General features: G+C 41.7%; 1 protein-coding gene across 1 annotated transcript in view; it reads left to right on the plus strand.

Moving 5' to 3' along the window:
• The first annotated feature begins 2,476 nt into the window (after positions 1–2,476).
• Positions 2,477–20,314, plus strand: part of wdfy1 (WD repeat and FYVE domain containing 1) — a 68,806-nt gene continuing 50,968 nt past the window's right edge. Inside the window, exons 1-4 of the mRNA XM_085990469.1 lie at positions 2,477–2,663; positions 5,920–5,987; positions 11,910–11,983; positions 13,996–14,050. Of these exons, the coding sequence (XP_085846595.1) occupies positions 2,527–2,663; positions 5,920–5,987; positions 11,910–11,983; positions 13,996–14,050 (334 nt within the window). The 5' untranslated portion in view covers positions 2,477–2,526. The remainder of the gene's footprint in view (positions 2,664–5,919; positions 5,988–11,909; positions 11,984–13,995; positions 14,051–20,314) is intronic.

The following is a 20,314-nucleotide window of genomic DNA, read 5'->3' on the forward strand; positions in this document are numbered from 1 at the left end:
TGAATGTATAACTGGGGGGGGGGGGGGGATGGTCGGATCCCCTCGGCCAATGGAACTTGTAACACAAAAGGCATACTTGATGTACTGTATTCGTTAGGGAAATGTAATGTTTTGAGTTTTTTTTTTACAATTACTAGGTAATTGAGGGAAGGTTCGGCTCTGGGATATTAGGAATTTTGTTCACCAACGGTGACACTATAAGGGAATAGTGTCAAAGGCGGGACTGTAGGATTCACAAAATTCCATGACCCCCTACTCAGTGGACATGTGTCTGCAATTTAAAAAGGGACTGTGTTGGACCTTTTGGAGGAGAAATGTGGACAGAAATATCTCACTATTAGGCGCCTTTTGGACTAAACTAGGGCCTATTAGATTGAGTTTGGACATTTTAAATTGTGTGCTAGGTCTGCACAGGGAAATGGGATCCTTATAGGGCTGCTAACCCACCTGGGAGGCAGGCCCCCAGGGAGACATTAGCAGTCTAACAAAAGCCCACTTACCAGGGACCCAGATACATACATATTTTAATAGTTCTTAAAACGGCTATACAGAAAAACCCTGGCATCAGCAAAACACACAATGGACAGTATCAAGACCCAATTACATTCTAACAGCACCATTCAAAAACCTCATCAACACCTTTGGGAATCTTGTATCATGCTAATGCTCAATCAGCCCACCAAAATTCTCACAAAGGGATCACATCAGAGTTGATCAGCCTGTCAAAATCGCACAAAAGGGAGTCATCGAAAATCAATTGTGCACCCGAGTTTTGGCGCAAAAGTTTAAGCAGCCTCTCAGGTATAACTGGGGGCTTGCTAGTAGCTAAAGAGAACTCAACAGACGGGCTGAAGAGAGAGAGTGCCGGCGGGCAGCAGCAGCAGCAGCAGCACACCAGAGCAGAAGAAACGTACCCGAGAACACGCTGGAAAAGCACTTGGACTCTGGGCTCTTTGACTCTGGCTTTGAAACATCTAACTTGCCACACGAGGTTACAGCAACGCAACAAGAAAACCTAACAAGAAGCCTGGGAGTCACTGAAAGATCAACCATCATCCAGCGCTGACTCTAGGAAAAACTTGTTTACCATCAAAACGTCAACCAGTGCTAATACCGAAGACACCGCAACCAGCCAAGGAGTCCACAAGATTGAGGAGAGAAAAAGCAGTGTGCAACTGGTCTAAACTGTGGAGAAATCCTTTGCTGAGTATAGTCCCTGTAATTTCAGAGCCTAACTTAGTTAGTGTAGTGGTGGGAGGTGGTTTTATTTTGTTTTGTTTTCTCTCACTGCTTTATCTCTGTACCCATTGTGTATATGTTTTTGTTTAGTTAATTCGTGTGGTGTGCGATTTCTAAATAAAATATTTGTTCTTGCACCAAACAGTTGTCTGCCTACATCTATCACATCCCTATAATAATTCCAAGCCCCAGAACCAGGGAGTGGAATGATTCAAACCGTCAAGGTCAATTTTAAAAGGCCGAGAAACCCACCACCCCCTACACTCAAGTGGAGAAAGATGGCTTATTACTCTTTAAATTAAGGAGGGAAAGGAAGTAATCATGTAAACATTTTCAACAATCATTTGAGCCATCTCCTGTTTTCTATTTTAGCACTTCACGAATCATTCTACTTCTCTTATGTGTGTGTTTACCCTCTCACTTCCTTTTTTTCTGTTCTTTTTTAAATGCTCTTGATTTATAATTTCTTCCAGTTCTGAAAAGTCAGCTTATCTGCTCTCTCCAAAGATGCTGACTAACCCGAGACTTTCCAGCATTTCCGGTTTTTGTTACAAATACCAAAGTTCATCTGTTGCGAACTGGGAGTATGTCTTAATAGGGTGTTGTCATAGAACAGTTTTTGCAAACTTTTGTTGTTGTTCTCCGTATAACGCGATGACATAATTCATGCTGAAACATGTAAAAATGTGTTAAGAAAATGTAATTATGTCACTCGAATATTTTATCATTGTAACAAAATTGACATACGGGCCTTCCACTTCCCTGGCGAGCCAATTCAAAATAAGCATTTAAATAAGCAATAGAGTGTTTGCACTTTAAATATGCAAGATTATGCCCTGTTGTAGCTTCTGGGGATTAAATTTTTTTTTATATAGTAACTACAATTCCCGTATTATCAAAAATAATGCGCCATGATTTTCGAACACCATCTTTAAAATATGTTTGCATATATATAATGTGTATATATATAATTTCAAACACTTATGGATGTGGTGGGTAGATTTTTATAGATAGGGCGAAAGTGGATAAAAGGGAAATTGGAAGATGTATTGGAAAACGGATCCATAATAGCTGGGATGTGTTTATGCTAAACTATTATGAGCTTTTAAGGTCAATACAAACTGTTTATTCCGAAAATAATACATCTGTTGCATGAAGCCAGCTGCCAATCATCATCTAAGCACGACCTTGCAAAGGCCGCGTCCCAACCACCTCTATTTCAGTGAATACGGTAAACAAAAAGTAAAACGGAGCCTGTCAGCTGATTGCTTTCCCAAAAGCAGAAAGATGGCGGCAGAAATCCACTCCAGGATGCAAACTAGCCGCCCGGTCCTGCTGAACAAAATCGAAGGGCACCAGGACACGGTTAACGCGGCCGTGCTCATCCCGAAGGAAGACGGGGTGATCACGGTGAGCGAGGACAGGTACGGACATGCCCCGGGTCAGCCCTGCCCCGCGGGGAATCAGGAAATGTTTCTGCAGATATGCGGCTGGAATTTTTTTTAAAGCAGATGTTGGAAGCCGCAACTCTTGTAACAGAATTGGATGCGGGGTTTTTGTGCGCGTGTGTTTCACTTGCGGACAGTGCGGCCGGCGGCGGCTCTCTTTGTGTAATTGACTCGGTCCCTGCGGGGATTTGGTCGCTTTCGGCCAGCAGCTTTCGGGTTTGTTTACATGTTAGTTCGTCTCCTCTTCGGTTCCGTGTCACACGAGCGACTCAAAGCTTCAGATCGTCTGGGGTCCTGTGAGCGAATGTCGCTGAAGTTTGCCAGCTCGGGGTGCTTTCGTAAGAAACGGATTTTGATTGCCAAAAAAATGATAATCTTCCACATTGTCGTCTTGTGTTTTTATCAAATGTGAACTTTTTCATGGCCTGGAAGACAGTTTCTCGAGTCGAGAATAGATGTGCTAAAGAAGCCTGGCTGGGGAGGTAGGTTGAATGAGCTGGGTTTATAGAGGGAAAAAAATATCAAAGTGCGAGCCATAATTTTGAAAAGAACGTCACATATTTCGCTCCCCAGGTCTGGTTAAGTATTATGGTTAAGTGGCACTGTTTTCAGGGGAGAGAAAGAGCTGTTGTACCATTTTTTGTCATTGGTATGGATAAGTGACACAATTTGTCATTGCTTTGTTTTGTTTACAATTTTAGGAAAATGCTGCCCCATTTTTGTTTTAAATCGTAAAGAGTAAAACTCCATGGAAACTGGTTTGAGCAGGTGGAATGAAATTTTACAAAGATACATAATTAAACTTTAACTTCATTCTTGAGATTATGTAAATTACATTTTTTGGTAATGTAACTCCTCCACACACACACTTCTGCTTTACACCCCCTTTTTCAAAACGCTTAAATCATCTTTTGAAATGTAGAAGTAACAGTGTATTGTACATTGTCTTTTGAAAAGTTTTGACATTTTGGAAACTATTCAGTACAGTATGAACTGTCTAAAGGACACATGTTAACAGGATTTCACTACTGTATCGAACATCAACAACTTGTATTCATATAGCTCCTTTAATGTAAAAAAAACTTCCCAAGGCGCTTCACAGGAGCGTTATAAAACAAAATTTGACATGAGCCACATAGGAGCTATTAGGGCAGATGACTAAAAGCTTTGTTAAAGAGGTAAGTTTTAAGGAGTGTCTTGAAGGAGGAAAGAGAGGTAGAGAGGCGAGAGGTTTAGGGAGGGAATTCCAGAGTTTAGGCCAGAATTAGAAGAGTGCAGATATCTCGGTGGGTTGTGGGGCTAGAGGAGATTACAGAGATAGGGAGGGAGCGAGGCCATGGAGGGATTTGAAACAAAGATGAGAGTTTTAAAATTGAGGCGTTGCTTAACCGGGAGCCAATGTAGGTCAGCGAGCACAGGTGTGATGGGTGAACGAGACTTGGTGCGAGTTAGGACATGGGCAGCAGAATTTAGGATGACTTCAAGTATACGGAGGATAGAACATGGGAGGCCGGCCAGGAGTGCTTTGGAATAGTCGCGTCTAGAGGTAACAAAGGCATGGATGAGGGTTTCAGCAGCAGATGAGCTGAGGCAGGAGTGGAGTCAGGCGATGTTTGGGACCGTATAACTTTATCACAATTAAACAATAGGTCACATATGAAATGTATAAAGTCAGTTTTTAAAAATTCTGTGGAGCTGCATGTTTGTTGAATGAATTAATACCCTCTGGTGTGAATACATCCCAGACAGTATGAAAGACAATGAGTTTCCTGGAATTTTGAGCTGTCAAACATTACAGATTCGAGTGTGTTATCTTGTCTGTTGTATATAATAATATAATCTCAAGGCAAGATTGCAACTGGAAGCTCTGACATTAAATATTCTGCTTCTTTCAAGTTTTAACAAAAGTTTCCTGACCTTAAAGCAGCTATTACTGAATATTTTAGGTTTGAAAATGTTCTATAAATTTATTATTTGTTATTGATGGTTCTGACTTATTGCTTATTAACTGATCATTAAACCCACCACCTAATGAATGAGTGTTTTTTTGGGGGGTGGGACCCTGTATAGACCGGTTTTGTGTTTTGCTCCATTAATTTAGAAGATGTTAAAAATTACTGCTAAATCTTCTTTCAGCTTCAAGTAGCAGAACTTTTTTTTACAAATATTCACTACTTTCTAAGGGTTATGCTAGTTGGTCTGAATGTTGCTGAAGTGACCAGGTTTTTAAGCTGGAAGGAATTTTTTGTAATTCAGTTTTGCAGTAATGTTTTGTCATGCAAACCATACATTGAGGTGAATTTAAAACAATTTGTTTTTAATAGACAAAATGACCATGCTAGAACTGATTCACTCAAACTATTTATGACTTAAAAATAAATGTTGCTTATACTTGATTTTGAAATTTGCCAGCAATAAGAATAGGTCAAGTTTGCTTGTTAGATTTGACTATTACTGTCCTTTTCATGGTAGTCATACTGAGACTGTGGAATAATATTGAAGGCAGTAATTTTTGTTTATTCCTCTTGGCTCTTTTATCCCTTAATTAGCCATCAAAATCAGGAAAAATGTGAGCCTGATTAATTTGAAAAAAGAGAATGTGATCTAGTCAAAATATTTGCATAGAGTGGGAAAAAAATGTGTTTGGGCTTTTTACATTGGTGTTGTCTTTAGTCTGCTCAACTGAGAGAATTTGTGAAACCTTCAATTCTTGTGGTGTTCTTGTCGTTCAGCTGAATTGCACTTTTTGTCTCTCATTTGCTTATGTTCTCTCTCCGACAAGCTATGCCAACAGGAGGCTGCTTTGAATTTTCAGTACTGTGCTAACTGTTTTCCTGTAATTAAGTTGAATGCATTGCTGTTAAAACTGAAGTGCAAGGATTAATGTAGAAAGAATGCATCCCTTGCACAATTATGTTTACATAGATATCTGCTAGATAGTAAGTATGAAATTCCCATCTTGATGGCCTGACCCTCTTGCCCTAGTTAAACATTCTAATCATGTATTCAGAACTGCAGAGGAAACTGTACATTGCTTATAGGTAGAAGAACTCTATAGCTTTCCCCCCCCCCCTCCCTAAAACAAAATAGGCTGATAGATTCAATTTGTGGTGATTGAAACAATTATTTTTGGAGAAAGGATTATGAATCCATGTTCCATTCTAATGGGAATGTACATGATTGTGAGACTCTCCCATTTACTGTTTACTAATGCCCCTTGCTCTTTCTGCAGAACAATACGTGTGTGGTTGAAGCGAGATAGTGGTCAGTACTGGCCAAGCATCTTTCACACTGTATCAGGTGAGTAAATTAATAGATTTACAGTGGCTTCAATAGTGTTCACTAATGTGTCTCTTTTCCCAACTTCACGTTGATTCCAAAAAGTTGCTTTTGCAAAGTACAGGTATTATAGGAATAAGTGTGCTATATGAACCAGTGATTTCTACTGGAGGCCTGGGGATTTTCTTTCATATATCTAATCAGTGTATAAAGGAAGTAGCAACAGTGGACAGATTCTTTATCAAGCAATCTTTCTCACCATATTGTGATAATTGTGAAATCTCAAAATGATCAAAGGAATTCTAGAAACGTGTACCATCCGATGTACACAGTGTGAAACTCAAAATATGGAGATAGATTTCCTGTAGGGTGCACTGTGTTCCTTTTGGGCTGCATGTGTTCTAACATGCAGTGTGAGATCACTGCTGAAGCAGTCTTTGAAATGTATAAGTATCTGTTGGTATTGGTTTGAAGTGATTGAAATTACAAAGTATCACTTATATGGTACAATGGACATTGAGGTCTGCTGAGACAGCTCATAGTAACAGAATATCCTCCCAGCTCAGGGAGATAATGACCGGCATAAACTAGATTGTAGTGCAATTCATTTGATATTATTTCTTGTCTCGGTGAATGCATAGCTGGCAGCCATGTTGGTATAGGTAGGTAAAGGAGGCAGATTAAAATTTAAGTGTGAATTTAAAACTTTTAATCCTCTAGCCCATTAGCTCCCTTTAGGGCCAATCCCAGGGGATAGCCTATACTCACCCCACCTGTCTGTTTACTTGGCTGGCTGCATCCCAGCCCGTTCTGCTGCCTGCTTGGCTTTCCCATTAACTGCACATCTTAGTGCTCACCAGTTCGATTGTCCATTGCCCAACCTGCCTAGTCCCCAACTCAGTCCTTCATTTCACAGCTCCTACACCTTTTGTTCACAGTTCTGGAATTACGCCACCCCACATTCCCCGCCCCCCCCCGACCCGTTTGTCAGCAATCCTATCTTTACCTTCACACACACACACCTACACACACACACCTTGAGACACACACACACACCTTGAGACACACACACACACACACCTTGACACACACACACACCTTGACACACACACACACCTTGACACACACACACACCTTGACACACACACACACCTTGACACACACACACACACCTACACACACACACACACACCTACACCTTGACACACCTACACCTTGACACACACACCTACACACACACACCTACACACACACACCTACACACACACACCTACACACACACACTGACACACACACACACTGACACACACACACACACACCTACACCTTGACACACCTACACCTTGACACACACACCTACACACACACACCTACACACACACACCTACACACACACACTGACACACACACACACTGACACACACACACACACACTGACACACACACACACTGACACACACACTGACACACACACTGACACACACACTGACACACACACTGTCACACACACTGTCACACACACACACTGTCACACACACACACTGTCACACACACACACTGACACACACACACTGACACACACACACACTGACACACACACACACACACTGACACACACACACACACACTGACACACACACACACACACACACACACACACACACACTGACACACACACACACTGACACACACACTGACACACACACTGACACACACACTGACACACACACTGACACACACACTGACACACACACTGTCACACACACTGTCACACACACTGTCACACACACTGTCACACACACTGTCACACACTGGCACACACACACACACACTGACACACACACACTGACACACACACACACACTGACACACACACACACACTGACACACACACTGACACACACACTGACACACACACTGACACACACACTCACACACACACTCACACACACACACTGTCACACACACACACACTGTCACACACACACACACACTGACACACACACACACTGACACACACACACACTGACACACACACACACACACACACTGACACACACACACACACACACTGACACACACACACACTGACACACACACACACACACTGACACACACACACTGACTCACACACACTGTCACACACACACACTGTCACACACACACACTGTCACACACACACTGTCACACACACACTGTCACACACACACTGACACACACACACACTGACACACACACACACTGACACACACACACTGACACACACACACTGACACACACACACACTGACACACACACACACTGACACACACACACACTGACACACACACACACACACACTGACACACACACACACACACTGACACACACACACACACACTGACACACACACACACACTGACACACTGACACACACACTGACACACACACACACACACTGACACACACACACACACTGACACACACACACACACTGACACACACACACTGACACACACACACTGACACACACACTGACACACACACTGACACACACACACTGTCACACACACACTGTCACACACACACACACTGACACACACACACACACTGACACACACACACACACTGACACACACACACACACTGACACACACACACTGACACACACACACACACTGACACACACACACTGACACACACACACACACTGACACACACACACACTGACACACACACACACACTGACACACACACACTGACACACACACACACTGACACACACACACACTGACACACACACACACACTGACACACACACTGACACACACACTGTCACACACACACTGTCACACACACACTGTCACACACACACACTGTCACACACACACACTGACACACACACACACACACACTGACACACACACACACACTGACACACACACACACACACACACTGACACACACACACTGACACACACACTGTCACACACACACACACTGACACACACACCTTGCCACACCTTGCCTCCCTCTATGGACCAACAAAACGGCCACTTTCTACCCCACTGAGTATCATATCGACTTGTGCAAGCACCCTCTTTCACAAGACCTTGCTTTTTTCCATACTGAGTATTTCTGCCCCATCTCCACTGACCAGCAATTTAGTCCCTTCCTGTATCTTCATTAAGCAGCATTTCATCCACTGCACCCCCTCCCCACTGAGCATGAGATTCGACCCTGGCCCACTTCTCCATTCCTCTGCATAGCATCAAAATAGACAGTGGGAGACTGATCATCCAGACATTCTCCTCCCTGGTCCTCTTTCTCTTCCCTCCCCATCACCACCTACTCTTCCCCAATTACTGTCCTACTCTTCTTAAGAGGAGGAGAAAGGAGTTGACAAAGTGGTAGCTTCTGGCAGCTGTTTTTCTTTTTCTGTCAAGTGTTTCATCCTGTTCTCTCCTTTTAGTGTTTTTAACTTCCTGGCATGCATTACTTGCAGTTTATGCTGTTCCGTAAGTTTGGCTCAGTAGTAGCATTCTCCTCTCCTGAGTCAGAAGGTTCAAGCCCTCCTCTAGGACTTGAGCACATAATCTAGACTGACATTGCAACAAAGTACTGAGGGAGTGCTACATTATCAGAGGTGCCACCTGTTCAGGTGGATTTAAAAGTTCCCATGGAATTATTTGAAGACCGCCAAGCTAATCTTGGTCCCACTTCTGACAGCATCAAAACAGATTAATTTATGTGGGACCTTGTGTGTAAGTTGCTGAATTTGCCAACCTAACCGCCTCAACAGTAACTTGTGTTAAAAAGTGCTTTGGGACATCCCAAGGACATGAAAGATACTACTTAAATGCATTTGTTCATTCTTTCATAAGCGCAAGATTATTATTTAATTGTTCACAGTATTCTGACTTTATTAAGAAATATCAAACGGAACTATATTCCAAAGCCAATGTTAATGATATAATCCTCCCCGTGCTGGCAACACATTTTGTTACTGTGAAGAGCCTCTTGATTTTCTAGCCCAGAATGCAGATGTGGCTGGAAGATCCAAATTTGGACTAATACTGGGATCCTGAACCTGCAACCATAGGATGTGAAGTGAATGTCTTGAGTCAGCCCTTGGCTTCATTTTTTAAAAAGTAAAAATGCTGTCATTAAAGGTTTCAACATGGGTCCCATAAACAAGCTTGAAGGGGTTATAAAGTGTCATCCTGTGATGCCTGTGATATCATCACATGAGACAGCCATTTGCTTCTGGCTATTGAATATGGCTACTTTGAAATGATTAAATAAAACATTGTTGCAACTACAATCTTCTCAAGTGCCTCTTTCTATCCTGTCCTCTGAAAGCCTGTTTTGAAAGCGTATCATGAGAAACTTGCAGCATTTTGTTAACCATTCAAGTGCAGTTGTTTATCTTTGGGGATAGTGTAACAAAAGGAAAAGTTAAAAGCTGTGGTGTGCTGTATGACTTAATGATTTATTACATTATTGAAGCATCACTGTTTCTAGGGGAGAAAACAATCTCCGTTTAAACAAAAATCAATAATACTTCGAACTGATGTTGCACAATTTGCACAAACAGGAAGTGGAGACACCTCCTTGTAGTTGGCAGCACTTTCTAACCGCTTGCAGCTACCATGACCTGGAGTTTTCACATCATTTCTGCCCAGATAACTGCTTAATCTGTGCAGAATCAAATCAAATAGCGCTAAAGATTGCAGAATTTTAAGCGTAAGTAAGCTGTGGGCATAACCACTTTATGCTCAAGTATTCGCGATCATTTACGCGGGTTCAAAGGTCCATTCACCCAACGCAATCCCTGCCCACACCACCAGGTCATAATGGCGAGTTTCCGCCGATTTGTGCTCGTGAGGGGGAGGGGGTGGGTGGGAGACCCAAGGAGTGGTGGTGTATCATATTGTGCCCAGATTCGCAGGCAGTCAATTGAAGCCACTGGCTTAGGTCTGTTTCTCCTGCTGCAGCAATTAGTTTAAATTCAGTCAATTGATCGCTCCTTCTGGTACATAAGACCTGTTATCAGCAGTCAATTGAAGCCACAAGTGTGTTCTGCTCTGCTGTAAAAAATATTAATTAATTAATTGAAGACAGAGTGGCCAGCAGTCACCTGGACAGGAAGAAATATGTGCTTACCTTGTGATCTCCAGCCTCCCTCTGAAGGGGATTCTTTTTTTCCCCTTGCCGATTGTACTACCCCGCCCTAGCACCTTGAGGCCACATTGGCTCTGTTCCAATCACTGAGATTATGTTCATGGAAACTTCCATGTAACCTCACTTCGGCAAAACTGGCGCAGTGTCTAGCACATTCTAGGCACATTCTGCTATTAGTGTGCCTAGCGGAAACTCCAGGCCCATGTTTGTACAGAAAGATAATGGTTGACCCTGAAAGATGGTCAATCCAGGGATTCTGCCATTTCCAGAATTGGCAGGGAATGCTTCAAATTCAAAAAATAACACCATATCAAATGTGATATCTTGATGTATAATTCAAATGCTTTTTTTTTCAAATAGCATATTTTGGAGTTAGAACTGTAAAACAAATATCTTTTGAGGATATTGAATGATGAAACATGACATGGTAGGGCCGCACAATATTAAAGCAAGATATTATTTGGATTCTATATCTGACTCTGTTTGGAAATCGGTGGATCAAGGACTCTGTCCAGCACTCCAAAGTTATCGCACTATATCAGTTTTTGTTTGGTGTAGTTTTCTAAAAATCAACATGGGAGGACTGTAATGATGGCATAGATCTAGAAAGGTGAGACTGATGCTAGAAAACGTATCATTAGAAACAGAAACGGGTATCCATTTTATAGTTACAAATAAGTTTGTGAATCCTCCTTGGAGTATTCCTTTAAAGAATAATGTGGATGTTTTCTGATGTGAACAGCTGGTGTTAATTACCCACTTTTTATTTTATTTTTAAAGCTCCCTGTTCTGCCATTTCCTACAATCCTGACAACAAACGGATTTTTATAGGGCAGGATAATGGAGCGATTGTGGTATGTATGCCTGCATTATGTCCTATCTCTGTTCCATTCATAAGGATTAGGATTACAGTTCTTGTTTCTTGCTGAAACAATATCAGGGATAATACAAAAAATCTGTTGATTTATGTTCAGTGCTAGACATAATGTTCATTTCATTGCATTACTCGGATGTTAGCAAGTACATTAGTTTACATTTAATGTTTCACTGAATTATTTATATTTTTCCTCCTTTGTGGTTCCCCACCACCCTTCCCACTCCACAGTTCTCAGTCCCCAGCTGCGAAGGTGGATAAGTGACCTACTTCAAAGGATTTTACTAGTGTTCCACTTGGACCAGCTGTTTGTCTCAAAGAATGGCCTTAAGTAATTTTCTTCAGAGGGAGAAACAGTTTGTGTGTCCACTTCCAGCTCCCTATGTTATTCAGCTCAGATCCTGAATTCTTCAGGCAATGATGGATTTAACCCTGTATCCTGTTACTCTGGCACAAGGATCTTGAGTGCCAGGCAGCTATGCTACTGCACCCAGTATAACATTCTGACTCTGTATAGTTTCTGCCTTAAAATGATCAGAACTGACGCTTCCAAATGAAGTAGTTTGTTCAGTGAGTTCATGAAGACTGGAATGTAATCCATGTCCATATCACAGGGATAAATCCTAAATTAGTTGTTTGTCTCCATAATTAAATACAATATTGAAGTAATGCACATTTTCTTTCTTTGATGGTTATTATTACCATTTTTTCTGATCTAAACGGTTTAGGCTGTACAGTCTGATCTGATCTTCACCTGAGTCCCATGGTGCAGTTATTAGTTCAGGGCCATGACACTGCAACTTGGATGGTGACAAATTGAAAGGGAAACTCTTGAGTTTAATGGGATGTACCCTTTATAATGTTAAATAAGGGGAACAGCTGCACTGAGGTAGAAATTTGGCCTATGTCAACCTGTCACTGATTTCCCTGGAGAGGGAGTCAGCCTTTGCCAAAGCCCCTCGGATGCGAATCTGGATTAAGCAGTTGGTGATGAGTGAATGTGCTGTGGCACTGACTTGGATGCCTAGGGCATCATGGTGCTTTGTGTAAGTCCTTTCACCATGCTGAAGGCAAATGAATGCCATATAGCTGATGGGGAAAGTCTTGGATGGACAGCTGCTGGTAGACGTACTTGCAGGCTAGCCATGAGAACATGTGCTCGAAAATCTAGGGCTCGGTGCCAGTTAACATTGCATTTTAGTGAGGTGAGCAGCCGCTGCTGAAGCTCCACCCCTTTGGCCACTGGAACCACCATTCAATGAGGCATGATGTGTGTCCATGTCACATCAAGGAGATGGTTTGGACTGAATCCATCACACTTCATGTGTCACACTGGCAAATTTCTTTGTCAGATTTTTAAAATATAGAAGAAAGCCTGGCATTTCCAAAATACAGAGAACATTTTCACCAACAGAGAATACATTCTAATTGATTTGATGAATTGCACTAAAAAAAAAGTAGAAGAAAGCAATTCGGATCTCTAACTGACTCGAAGGTCTGCCTAAGAACAATTAGCCTTTAATTAACCCGGGTAAGCACTTTATAATTGCAAAAGGATACACATCAGTTACACAAAGCTGTACTTTAGCGGAAGAATAATGCATTTTCTGGTATGAAGTGAACCTTTGGCTTAGTGGTAGCATTCCTGCCTTTGAGTCAGCAGGTGCAAGGTTCTAGGGTGGCATCCAGTGGGATGCTAGTGTCTGGTGGGTATGGCCCCCTCACCCTATGGGTTGTGGGAGCCCATAAAACCTTGCACTGTATAGGGCTAACCACCCTACATGCTGGTATAAAGATGCCTGCAAACCTTTCCACTACTTCACACTATTCTCTAAGGGAAGAGTGTGCAGGTATGAAAACAAAAACATTAAGTGTTATGGAACTCCTGCCCTTCTAAAACTACATATTCTCTAACCTATGCTGAGCAGTAAATTAGGAGATCTGCTTGTACTACTTAAAGAGTAAGCATGTATATACATATATTTTCTTTAGGAGTTCCTCATGGCTGAAGATTTCAATAAGATGACTTATGTAAAGACTTATCCAGGTACGTTACCTCAGGTATTGTCACCAAACTTTATTTCTGTCCTCACTATTTGAGACAAATGTCATCAGTACCAAGAAGTCAATTTTTTTTTGATCCTCCAGTCAGCCAGTGGTTCAGTTGGTAGCACCCTCACCTCTGAGTCAGAAGGTTGTGGGGTCAAGTCCCACTCCAGAGACTTGAGCACAAAAATCTAGGCTGACACTCCACTGCAGTACTGAGGGAGTGCTGCACTGTCGGAGGTGCTGTCTTTCGAATGAGACGTTAAAGCGAGGTCACGTCTGCTCTCTCATGGCACTATTTCGAAGAAGAGCAGGGGAGTTATTCCCGGTATCCTGGCCAATATTTATCCCTCAATCAACATAACAAAAACAGATGATTGCTGTTTGTGGGAACATGCTGAGCGCAAATTGGCTGCCGCTTCAAAAAGTACTTCATTGGCTGTAAAGCGCTTTGGGACGTCCAGTGGTCATGAAAGGCGCTATATAAATGCAAGCCTTTTCTTTGAGTTGGGGGCCCATTGCTGTATTGGTAAAGCTATTGGAGTAGGTGTGATTGTTGCTGGGTTTTGGCTGACTATGTCGAGATGAATAAGGATCTAGTATTTGATGTAGGAAAAACTTTATTACTGAGCTGGCTTTTAAATTGTAAATTTTTATCAATAAAAATGGCTCTCTTGGAAGATTTCTCTGCTTTTAATTTCTTTTCTCCACCACGGATCTCACTAGATTATCCACTATTCTTCAGACGGTGGCTTAAACAGGTGACCACCTCTAAGGCATCTGCCAAAGCTGCTTTGCAAACACCTGCTAAGTGGTCATTTTCAGACTTTCCTAGCCCACTGTTGGTGATCATGCCAATGATGGGGATGTCATGCTACATACTTAGGGTGAGAAAAGGCCATCAGATCTGTACATTTTTTGCTGAACTCATCCCCATGTACCTAACTTTTCATTCCACCACCTCCTGGGAGAGTTTTTTTTTAAAAAAACACAGGAATTGTCTGCTGAAAATTCTTCTCTGCTCTGAGCTCTCAAGATGATCAGGCCAGCCCCAGGTGATCCCAAATTGTTTCTTGGAATCTTGCCTTCCTTCTGCTATGATCGTGTCATTTTTCCAAAATACATCAAACACTTTCTTGAAGGACTACAAAGAGTTATCCCTTACCAGCACCAAGTCTTGTGCCTTTATTGGTGCTTCTGGTACTTTTTTTAAGTTAAAAGTCAAGATTGTTACATAGGTGTGTATTCGGGATAAATATGCCGGAAACACTCAGCAGGTCAGGCAGCATATGCGGAGAGAGAAATGAAGTTAATGTTTCAGGTTGATGACCTTTCATCAGAACTGGAAGGTGTTGGGAGACGAACAGCTTTAAAGCAAGCACAGAGCCAGGGAAAGAACAATGTATGTGATAGGGTGGAGGGCAGGAGTGATTAAATGACAAAAGTGAAGATGGTGCAAGGCAAAAGGGGTTGATAATGGAACAAGTAAAGAAACAAAAGATGGGCCCAGAGGAGGTTATGCAGTATTTTGCTTTTGTGCATTTGGGATGCAGGGCCATTGGTCTTCCTACAGAGAAGGTTGAGATGTAACCTAATTATTTTAACGGCAGCATGATCTTAAATTGGAATAAAATAGGGTTTTACAAAGCTGACCCGAGTTCAAATTCAAACTTCCAATGTAATATTTATAGCACCAAATGCTTCAGTAAGGGCTGCTAGACAAGCCTTTGAATCTGTACATTTCATTTTACTTTACAATGCTGCAAACACTCAGGAGAAGCAAGTGACAATTACTTGTTTTTGATGGAACCGACATTGACTTGTATTTAATGAATGCATAAGTAGGTTAAATGCAGAAGATATCTGTACCTGCCTTTCAAAGTGTACTTGTACACCTTTATCAGAATTGGATTGATGCATATTGAGATGTTAGTGGAAATGTGAACTTACTGTGGCCTTTCCACTAATTGTATTTATGGGGAGTTGTACAATATAGTGTCAGTAGATGTAATAGCTTCTCTTTGAGATGAATGGTGATGTGCTGGATGTATCAGCAGGTTTTAGATTTTTAAACTGCTGATATTTTGAAGCTATTTTCAGTTCTTTGCAAAATAAACTTTATATTGTGGAAGAACTAATGTTTGTTGAAAGGTGACATTCAGTAACCTTCATAACAGTGGTTGCTCCAAGGCATGTGATTGAAGGGTGCATTTAGAATGTGAATACTGTTTGCTGAGTGAACTGAAGCTACTATCACTGCTTTATTTTGGAACAAAAATGCATATAAAACATCAAAACTTATAGGTAAGTGCCCTAAGTACTCCCACTAACCAGTAAAAAACACCCGTAAAATGTACCAGTACCTGCTAAAAGCTATTTTTATAAATACCTTTTGGAATAACAATCAGGTTGTACCCCTTTCCCTTAGTCTTCACTGTGGTTATTCCTGATTGAGGACAATGTAATCACCTTGAAAGTTTTTATTATTTTGATAACTTTTGGCTTGCAGGACATGCACATTCAACTATGGTGAGACTTGATGAAATGTTGAGGCTTCGCAAATGTTTTTAATGCTTATTTTCTCCCCCAAGTTCCATGAAAGAAAGAAAGAAAGACTTGCATTTATATAGCACCTTTCACGACCACCGGACGACTCGAAGCACTTTACAGTCAATGAAATACTTTAGAAGCGGAGTCGCTGTTGTCATGTGGGAAACGCGGCAGCCAATTTGCACACAGCAAGGTCCCACAAACAGCAATGTGATAATGACTACATAATCTGTTTTTGTTATGTTGGTTGAGGGATAAATATTGGCCAGGACACCAAGGATAACTCCCCTACTCTTCTTTGAAATAGTGCTGTGGGATCTTTTGCGTCCACCTGACAAACCGAGGCCCCGTCTGCTCTAACGTCTCATCCGAAAGACGGCACCTCCGACAGTGCAGCACTCCCTCAGTACTGCACTGGAGTGTCAGCCTAGCTTTATGTGCTCAAGTCCCTGGAGTGGGACCCATGACCCATGACCTTCTGACTCAGAGGCGAGTGTGCTACCAACTGAGTCACAGCTGACACCTGGATGCTGAGCACCCTCTGGTACCTTGTCCAAATGCCCATTTTTCATATGAGCCTAGACAAGTAACCATTAGGAAGGCCGTATGATCACAGGGTGGCATAACAGCTGAGCTATACTAACTTCTCTCCAAATATCTATACACATTCTCAAGCAAAGAGAAGAAACCGAATTATTTTTTAAATTGCGAAACAAAGGTCCAAATTGCAGTTAATCCCAAGGTTTGGAAAGAATAAAAATAGATGAAGTAAATGATTAAGTAGTAATTAGATGATGCCAAGTCTGTGCTTGAAGGACCTGAAGATAGTAGGAGGAAGGAAAGAACATTTCACTGAGCTGGTGGCCCAGTTATAATTGTAGAACAGAATTGAAAACAAGATTATGCAGATTTTTCTTTTTCTTTAGACGAGCTAGGGGTGGAAAGGAGGATTCACAGAAGTTGCAAGAGACTGTTTTGATAACGGATCAGAAAGAGCGGTTGCTAAAGGGGCAAGAAGACAACAGGGTCCTTATTTTCAATAAAGTTACAGTTCGAAGTTGTATTTGTGAATTTATGGGCGTTCTGAGCAGAGGTAGGGTTGGCTTGGGATGATTTCGACTGATGCCAGGTACAATAGAATTTTTACAAGAGGCAGCAGAATAGCCATGCTTGAACTAAGATGTGATGCCAAATTTAACAGAAAAATGAAATATTACATCTTCCATGCCAGCTGGAATAACATCAATTACTTCACTGTAGAGTGAAAGTAATAGTTGGACCAGGGAAAAGGAGCAGATTCTCAAAGACCATCCCAGTTGGCTGACTTAGAAAGCCAAACAAGACAGGACTAGTTTAGAGTTGGGTTCACTGTAGGGTATTTTGCAAGAGGTAGATTCGAGAGATTGAAGTCAATTTTAACCTAACCACCTGTGGAGAAACTCACATTGAAGTCAATGGAGAGTGATATTGGGCGGGTGTAAAACTGGCATTCCACCCAAGCCTGTTGGTTTCGCGCCCAGCAAATTAGGTTAAAATTACCCCCATTGTATCTGACTCAACTCTGGACTCAGAATTGGAGGTAAATAAAAGATCTCTGTTCCTGTCCTTTAAATAATCTTAATCAGGAATTTGGGTAGGCTGCAACGTTCCCTATAAGTTGTGTGGCTGCGCAGCTCTCTCCCACGCAGCCCGGGACCGGCTTTTTCAATGTTAAGTTTTACGCATGCGCATAACTGTGAATGGGCCGCACACCCAAAAAAAAATTAGGGGGAACATTGGTAGGCTGTTTGAGGAGTGGTGAATTTGTCATTAAATGACAGTTTTTTGCAGCAGATCTATGATCTGGATTTCATGTCGGATTCTTGCAGACAGAGAAAACTTTCATTCCAGTAGTCTGAGCTTAGAAACATAGAAGATAGGAGCAGGAGTAGGCCATTTGGCCCCTCGAGCCTGTTCCGCCATTTAATGAGATCATGGCTGATCATCCAAATTCAGTGCCCTGTCCCTGCTTTCTCTCCATATCCCTTGATCCCCTTAGCTTTAAGAAATATATCTATCTCCTTCTTGAATATATTTAATGAATTGGCCTCAACTGCCTTGTGTGGTAGAGAATTCCACAGGTTCACTACTCTCTCTGGGTGAAGAAATTCCTCCTCATCTCAGTCCTAAATGGCTTACCCCTTATCCTTCGACTGTGACCCCTGGTTCTGGACTCCCCCACCATCGGGAACATCCTGCATCTAGTCTGTCTAGTCCTGTTAGAATTTTATGTTTCAATGAGATCCCCTCTCATTCTAAACTCTAGCGAATACAAGCCCAATCGACCCAATCTCTCTTCATACGTCATTGCTGCCATCCCAGGTATCAGCCTGGTGAATCTTCGCTGCACTCCCTCCATGGCAAGAACATCCTTGATCTGAACCCAGGTCCCAGAAGTGAAAGTCTAATCAACGGTGCCACCCAGCTGCCCCTATTTTTTTAACTGATGAATTGCTATAAGCTGTGGAAAATTTGAATTTTTCTTCATAAATACACTATGATGGTGTATCTAGGTCCTGTTTTGTATGTTTACATGTATCCTCCTTCATTGAAGTACCTTTTTTTTTAAAGCCCCAATTGTTTTGTTGAAAGGAAGCAGAAGTCTAGATGTGTAAATTGTTCTTTGTATTAAACTTTTAACCTGATGTGTTTACTGCTGAATAATTAGATTCTTGTGGCTCGTGCTAGTTAGCCCACTTTCAATTTAATGCCACTGTCTGATGCTGTTCTTCGCAAATGAGCATTGCAGGTCCTGGCTTGAAACCTGTCCATGCTGCGGTATTCAGTTACATGTCTTCTGTAATTGAAGTAGATCTTTGTGTAGATGCAGCACATTTTAATTTAGTAAATTCTCCACTAGAGATGCTCAAAGCTGGATGAGCAATGATTCCAGTTCTTTCAACTTGCCTTCATGTTTTTTTTTCGCTGTCTTGCATATCTGTTGGTGTTTCTTTTCCTGGGATGATTGTTGGTTAGAGGTTAGGTATCTCCAGAGGCACGCTGTCTGTTTGAGATGGGTGGGATAAATATTTCAATTTTAATGATGCTATTAAGTTTGGCAACCAGATGATGGCCTATTGCAATGTCATTATGGTAGTCAGGAATGCCTCTTGCATTATATGCTGAACAACTGACTTCTCATTGGCCAAGTACTGGTTAACAGCATTTGTGCACTAAAATGAAAAGCCTGATGTTGTAGTTTTCATTTATCCAACCAAGAGTGAGAAGTAAATGTCTTGGAGTTCCAAACCTTTGCTAATGTTACTCAATAAACACCTAATAATTAGAAAATTGGCTTTTCAGACAGCTGCCTCCCAAAGGTAAATTACATAAATTTGCTGTATGATTAGCACACATTCATTTTTAATACTATGAATCTGTAAAATATTTAAACATTTAACCAAATGTTTTAAAATGTAATGTTCTTTATATCGGGCATTAATGGTAATTTTTCTCTTTAACATTACAAACTGACATATTTGACGTCATCTTGGCTCAGTGGTGACACTCGTGCTTCTCACTCAGTAGGTCATGGGTTCTTGCCCCACTGCAGGACTTGAGCACATAATCTAGGCTGACACTTCAGTGCATTATCAAGGGAATGCACTGATCAAAGGTTGTGTCTTTCAGATGAGACATTAACCTGAGGCCCCATCCACCTGTTCAGGTGGACATA

This window comes from Somniosus microcephalus, chromosome 6 (genome assembly GCF_052327205.1).
Source record: "Somniosus microcephalus isolate GS21.2 chromosome 6, FLI_Smic_1.0, whole genome shotgun sequence".
NCBI classification, from domain to species: Eukaryota; Metazoa; Chordata; class Chondrichthyes; order Squaliformes; family Somniosidae; genus Somniosus; species Somniosus microcephalus.